This window comes from Hibiscus syriacus, unplaced genomic scaffold (genome assembly GCF_006381635.1).
Source record: "Hibiscus syriacus cultivar Baekdansim isolate YM2019G1 unplaced genomic scaffold, ASM638163v2 tig00111273_pilon, whole genome shotgun sequence".
NCBI lineage: Eukaryota > Viridiplantae > Streptophyta > Magnoliopsida > Malvales > Malvaceae > Hibiscus > Hibiscus syriacus.
This window is the reverse complement of record NW_024063040.1, coordinates 234,300-240,912: the sequence shown is the minus strand read 5'-3', so window position 1 is coordinate 240,912 and position 6,613 is coordinate 234,300. Positions and strand designations below refer to the sequence as shown.

General features: G+C 35.5%; 1 protein-coding gene across 1 annotated transcript; it reads right to left on the bottom strand.

The window, feature by feature from the left end:
* Positions 1-5,302: 5,302 nt before the first annotated feature.
* Positions 5,303-5,895, bottom strand: LOC120157507 (ethylene-responsive transcription factor ERF022-like). The gene has a single exon (XM_039168607.1). The coding sequence runs from the start codon at positions 5,844-5,846 to the stop codon at positions 5,307-5,309; it is 540 nt and encodes a 179-aa protein (XP_039024538.1). The 5' UTR covers positions 5,847-5,895; the 3' UTR covers positions 5,303-5,306.
* Between the last annotated feature and the right edge of the window lie 718 nt (positions 5,896-6,613).

The window sequence follows — 6,613 nt, the reverse complement described above, 5'->3', positions numbered from 1 at the left end:
TTGATTCTATGGTTGATCTGTCTTTGTACATCACATTCTTATTGAAAATGACATATCTGCTTCTGATGATCTTTCGATTTTCGTAGTCTCAAAACTGATAACCGAACTCATCACCACCATAACCAACAAAGACACATTTGTTGGACTTGGCATCAAGTTTACTTCTTTCAGTAGAATCTATATGTACATAAGAAATACAACCAAACACTCTTAAGTGTGAAAGGTTTATTTCTTTCTTGCTTCAAACTTCCTCTGGTATTCCACCATCCAAGGGAATTGAGGGCCCATGGTTGATCAGGTAAGATGCAGTGTTGATAGCTTCAGTTCATAGCAATTTGGGCAATCCGGCATGTATCCTCATACTTCTGGCACGTTCATTCAAAGTTCTGTTCATACGCTCTGCTACGTCATTCTGATGCGGTGTCATGGGAATTGTTGTCTCCATCTTGATCCCATTATTTGCGTAGAAATCTCTGAATCTACTATTTCTATACTCTCCTCCATTATTAGACCTCAACCGCTTGACTTTCAAACCAGTCTCATTTTCCACCATTACCTTCCATTTTCTGAAGGTATCAAAGACTTCTGATTTCTTCTTCAGAAAATAAATCCACACCTTCCTCGTAGAATCATCGATGAAGGTGACATAATATAATGAGCCTACAAGAGATGGAACTGGAGATAGTCCTCGTACATCAGTATGAACCAACTCTAACTTTTCAGCCTTGGATGTCTTGTCAATCTTTGCAAAACTGACTTTCTTTTGTTTGCCAAAGATGTAATCCTCACACAGTCTGACATCTACATTCTTTAGATCTGGTAGCTTCCCTTTTGACAAAAGTGTCTTTATCCATTTCTCGCTCATATGGCCAAGCTTTTGGTGCCATAAGTTTGATTTTCCATCAGCATCTGCTATTGCAATGATATTCTCTAAATTTGAGGTTACATAGAGAGTACCAGTCTTCTTACCACGAGCAATGACGAGTGCTCCTTTGGTAATCTTCATTTCACAGCCTGAAAAGGTTGTACTATATCCTTCTCCATCAAGTTATCCTATAGAAATCAAATTTCATTTGAGGCCAAGAATATGTCTCACTCCTTTCAGCTTCCAGGTGGTCTGGTTTGGCAACTTTAATCGGATGTCTCCTTTTCCTACGATCTTCAAGGTTTCATCGTCAACTAGATGAACCTTCCCAAAATCACCACTGACATAGTTCTCCATGATTTCTTGGCATGGGGTGGAATGGAAAGATGCCCCTGAATCCAAGATCAATGATTCAATTGGACTGTTGACGCTTAGAATCATGGCATCACCTGTCTCTTCTATCATATTGGCAGATTCGTGTGTATCGGTATCTTTCTTCGGTGCTCGGTAATCTATTTTAAAGTGACCATTCTTGCTGCAATTATAACAATTGAAATCTTTATTTTTTGTTCTTGATTTTCCCCTTCTAGATTTCGATCTTCAACGATTTGAATTTCTTTCTGAAGTTCTCCCTCTAGACTCCGTGTGCAAGGCTGAGGAGCTTGATGCTTCACCTGATTCTCTCCGTCGAATTTCTTCACTCAATACTAGATCCCAAACATCGTCGAATTTTAATTTGATGTTTCTCGATGAGCTGTTGACTGTTGTAACAGTAACATTCTAACTGTCTGGTAGAGTTGATAAGAGAATTAAAGCTCGAACTTCATCATCGAATTTAATTTCCACGGAACTCAACTGGGTTATGATTGTATTGAGTTCATTTAGGTGTAGAGCCACAGATGCCTCTTCCGCCATTCGCAAATTGAATAATCGCCTCATCAGGTGAACTTTATTTGAGGCTGATGACTTCTCATACATATTGGAGAGAGCCGCCATAAAACCCGCCGTGGTCTTTTCCTTTGCTATGTTGAAAACAACATTGCGGGATAACTCCAAGGGCTTGTCTGTCGAGAAGAGCTCAGTCTTCATTCTTCATGCCCTCTGGTTGCTTTCCTGAGAGAGGTTGATATAGATTTTTCTGGTACAGAAAATTTTCAATCTGCATCTTCCAAAAGCCAAAGTCCGCACCATCAAACTTTTCAATTTTCACATTCCCTTCGTCTGCAGCCATCGCTCCCACTTGAATCTGGCTTCGTTTGGATCATTTCTGACAATTTCTGTGAACCACCGTGTATTAGAACACCTCCGTCGACAAATTCTTTACTATTCATGAAATTCACTATTCATATGAATAGTAATAAATAGTAACCTCGCAGAAAAACTGACAAAATTCACCACAAAAAGCTCTGATGCCAGTTATTGGGAAATAAATGAGTAATTTCTCTATAACCAGATTAGTGAGAATGCGAAATAAAAGCGAAAAAATAATACCTGAAATTGATAACGGAGTTCAACTAATTTTGCCTACGTCTCCGGACTGTCGCAGATCTTTTACTAAAGAGAAAATTTACAGGTGTTTACAAAACACTCACAACTCACAAGAAAGCTCTCTATTATTGGGAGAAAGAAATGATTTTTGGGATAATTTTGAAGCTAAATGGGTTAGGGTATTTATAGTTGAAGCTTAAGGACTAATCTTGTAAATACCCTAAAGTGTGCAGAGACTAAATTACAATTATCCCTATTTCTTAAATTCAACAATTTTGGCTGCCCACTTTGAACCACTAGTCGCCCCACTTGCATGAAGAAAATTAGTCGGCTGCCAATCTAGAATTTTCAACAATCTAGAATTTCCAACAGTAAAAAATAACACATACTTTCTAAGGACACTTCTATTATTGTCCTTATTGTTTGATCCTTGGAGACAAGGATCAATCGAAGAGAAAGGGAATGACTTACTAAAATAGAAAGTAAACATTAGAGGCAAGAAGAATCGAGCAACAGTTAAAGAGCATGTGGAGATCAAATGGTTTGATATAATTCTAACTAATGGCATTTATGAAGGTTGTGATTCAGGAGTGGTTGCTTATAGCATGATAAAGGTCGTGAAGCCTAAATTAATGGTGTTGATAATTGCAACCATAAGCAAAGAATGTGGTGGACAGTCTATTATTTAATTAGTACAGTAAATGCTAGATACTAGAGAAAACATGGATTAGGCACTAAAACAACTTCTTCAAAAGGCATAAGGTAGAATGAAGTTTTATGCAGATAAAAAAATGACAATCAGAGATCTGAAGGTTTGGGCAGAGTTTACTTGAAGTTTTAGTCCTTCCATCAAACCTCACTTGCTCTTCGAAAAAGTTTAAAGCTTGCAATAAGGTTCTATAATCCCTGCACTGCTTTATAACGCATGGGATCAGTGTATAAATTACAATTACATGAGTCTTTGAAGGTGCAACCAATAAATCATATTAACTTGATGAATAAAAAATTGGAGATCAAAACATTTCCTCACGGGATTCTTTTGAGTTTGGACTTGAGGTATAGTTGAAGGTCCACCCATCTATGATGCTTGACAAACACAAAGTGAAGAAGCACAATCCAACTATAACTCAATGGTTGGTGCAGTGAACAAACTTAAGGTCGAAAAATGTCACGGGGAAAAACTATATTGTGCCTAAAGCACAATTCTTATGTTTTGATCCTTGGGAACAATGATATATTCTTGGAAGGGGTATTATCATGCACAAAGGTGAAATTATAAAAAAAAAAAGTTAGAGATTTAGAACGGAGAATTAGGGAATAATTCAATTAAATACAAAGGAGATGGGAAAGTGGAAGCACGTGATGAACACATGGGGTGCATGTGAAGAGCATGATATCCTTAGGCAAATCAGATGGAATGGGGAATGGGCCTGACACGTCCTACATCCCCCTAAGGATAGGAAACAACTTGTTTATCTGTGCAACAAGGACTGTCAACTGTAAGGTTTATCTATGTGTACATTGTAAACAAATAAGACCATGCACCGAAGAGATTATTTTTATGAAAATATTGAATGAAATTATCTTTTTCGAGACCTCTCTTCCTTCTTTAAACCTCCTATTCTCTCAATTTCTATTTTTATTTTCTTTGATCATCGTTCTTCGGTTCTCTTAAGTTCATAACAAATAATTACATAAATGTTATTTGTGAATCAAATAAAAAACAGATAAACTTAAATACATCTCCATTATTATTTCACCCATAATTATTCATTGAGTCAATTTTAATGAATATACTTTTATATAGGAATTTTTTTCACCAACAGAATAAGTGTTATGAAATAATTTTTTTTAAGAAAACTCTTGAATAGAGTTTGAAAGTGATCAAATATTCTTATATTATATTAAAAATTTATAAGTGATAAGAATAAGAGTACTTGACAATTTTTATAATATAGTTCTTTAATGAAATCTTTTAAAGTTAGAAAATCAACACTTGTTCAAGTTATATATAATTGCGTGGACAATAAGAGGCGGCAGGTGGTATAAAATAATTTCTACGAGAAAATAAAAAGCAGACGAGAGAGCAAAAGGAAGAAAATCTGGAAAGCCCAATGCATTGAATATGACTTGAAGGTATAATATTCAGGCCCTAATGAGTGCACACTTTATAATATAATTAAACCCCATCTTTTGGGTATATTGGGAAACATCAACTCATAAAACAAACAAGATCATAATGTAAGCAAGAAAATATTTATTAATTCCCAAACAACGATTACAAATATAAAATATCAAATCGTATATGTTAATATATGATTACTAGAATCCAAGTCCTAACCCATTGTTGTGAAACGAATTTGGAATTCTTTCTAGTCCAAAAATTTGTTTGAAACGAAAAATTAATCTCAAATAATTCATTTTCAATCAAAAATTCACGTTTAGAAATTTATTATTGAAAATCAATGTTTTTTCGTTTAAAAAGCTCACTGAAAAATATCGTTTGGGGAAACATTCTCAAACGAAGTGTAATAATTATCATTAATTAGTTCATTCATTTACCTAATATTTTTATGCTACTTGCAAGTTGCACGCATAACCAACAGTTTTGTACAATTTCTGGAAAAAAGAAAAGTCTATGAATTTTTCATCTTTATGGATTTTAAGAAAAAAAATTAAACTATCACGAGTTTTTAACTTGTTTTTGAAAACTCTATCAATATAGTATATCAAAAACTAAGAACCATTATATTTATATATATAAACTTGGTGAATAGTAATAAATTACGAGTTTAATGATGATTGTAATATTATAATTATAGATGCTATTAATGTTACAATATGATTTATTTTCTAAAATGAAATGTATTTTTAAATTATAAATACAGTTGATAACTTTAAAAAACGTTATGCTATATGTAGTATCTTGATACCACATAAAAGAATATTTAATTTAATCCCAAATGGGTTCAACCAGAATTTCTTCATAGTCAGTCATGAACACGGCATCATCAACCCCACACATCATCGGCTCGGCCAACAACACTGCACCAGCCAGTTCCATCCACATCTTGGGAGAATCCAGTGGGAACTCATTGATAGCTTGAATTTGGCTGGGTGACAATCCGGTCCTAACCGGACCAAGGCTCTTCCCACCACCGGGTAGCTCAGCACCCACCTCCGAGCTCAACTTGGGTCTTCGACCGAGCCTCAATGCAGCCTCTTGTGTCGCCACTTGAACGTCTTCCGCACTGGAGCTAGCCGGACGCGGAAGGCTATCGACCAATTCCGGAAAGTTAAGCCGAGCAGCTCGTCCTCGGAAGTGTAATGCCGCCGTATCGTAGGCCGCCGCTGCCATTTCGGCTGTCTCGTAGCTCCCGAGCCATATTCGGGTCTTCTTCCCAGGCTCCCGGATTTCAGACACCCATTTTCCCCATTTCCGTTGGCGCACACCTCTGTAACTTGATGGACTAACACTCGAATCGTGCTCCATTTGATTACCTTCAGCTGAACAAAGAAATTGATCAAAGTTGAAAGAAGAGTGATGCACTGATGGTTGAATGGATGGTATGTATATATATATATAGGGAAGTGATGTTGAAAGTGGGGACTGAGTTCATATTATGGAGGAAGGCGAGGTTCCGAGTAGCTACGTAAGTGCGCAGAGGCTGTCATCATGCGTGCACCTGGCAAAGTTTTGTGTTTCCAATGATGCAATCATATCCAATTTTCCTCTATTTGTTTTCCTACATTTTTTGTTATTATATTTTCCTCGAATGCATATTTAAAGGTTTATTGGCTTTTCATGGTAGGTGTGTATTATGTTTTCATGGATTTGTATATGGTACACAATGTTTATAATGCTAAACCCTAGTTAGCTGAGTTTAGACTTTAGACCCACTGGATTTCCGAATTTATAGTCTTTAAAAGGTAATTAGAGTTTAATTAATATCAAATACTAACTGTCCAAAAGAAATGGAAAGATATTGATATTTTTGCATGGTGGGAATATATATACCTTTATGCATGTTAGAAGGTTGTTGAGGTATTTCAAGGTTTAGGTTTTCCTTATTTGGGGAACATTTTTTTCTTTTTTATGATATATATATATATATATATATATATATATATATATATGTATGTATGTATATATATATCATAGTTATCAAATCTTTTCTTATTTTTAAGAGAAAGGACAAATCTTCGAGATTTGGAGTCATAAAACGGCTTCCTAATCTTTGATCACACAAATTTTGAATG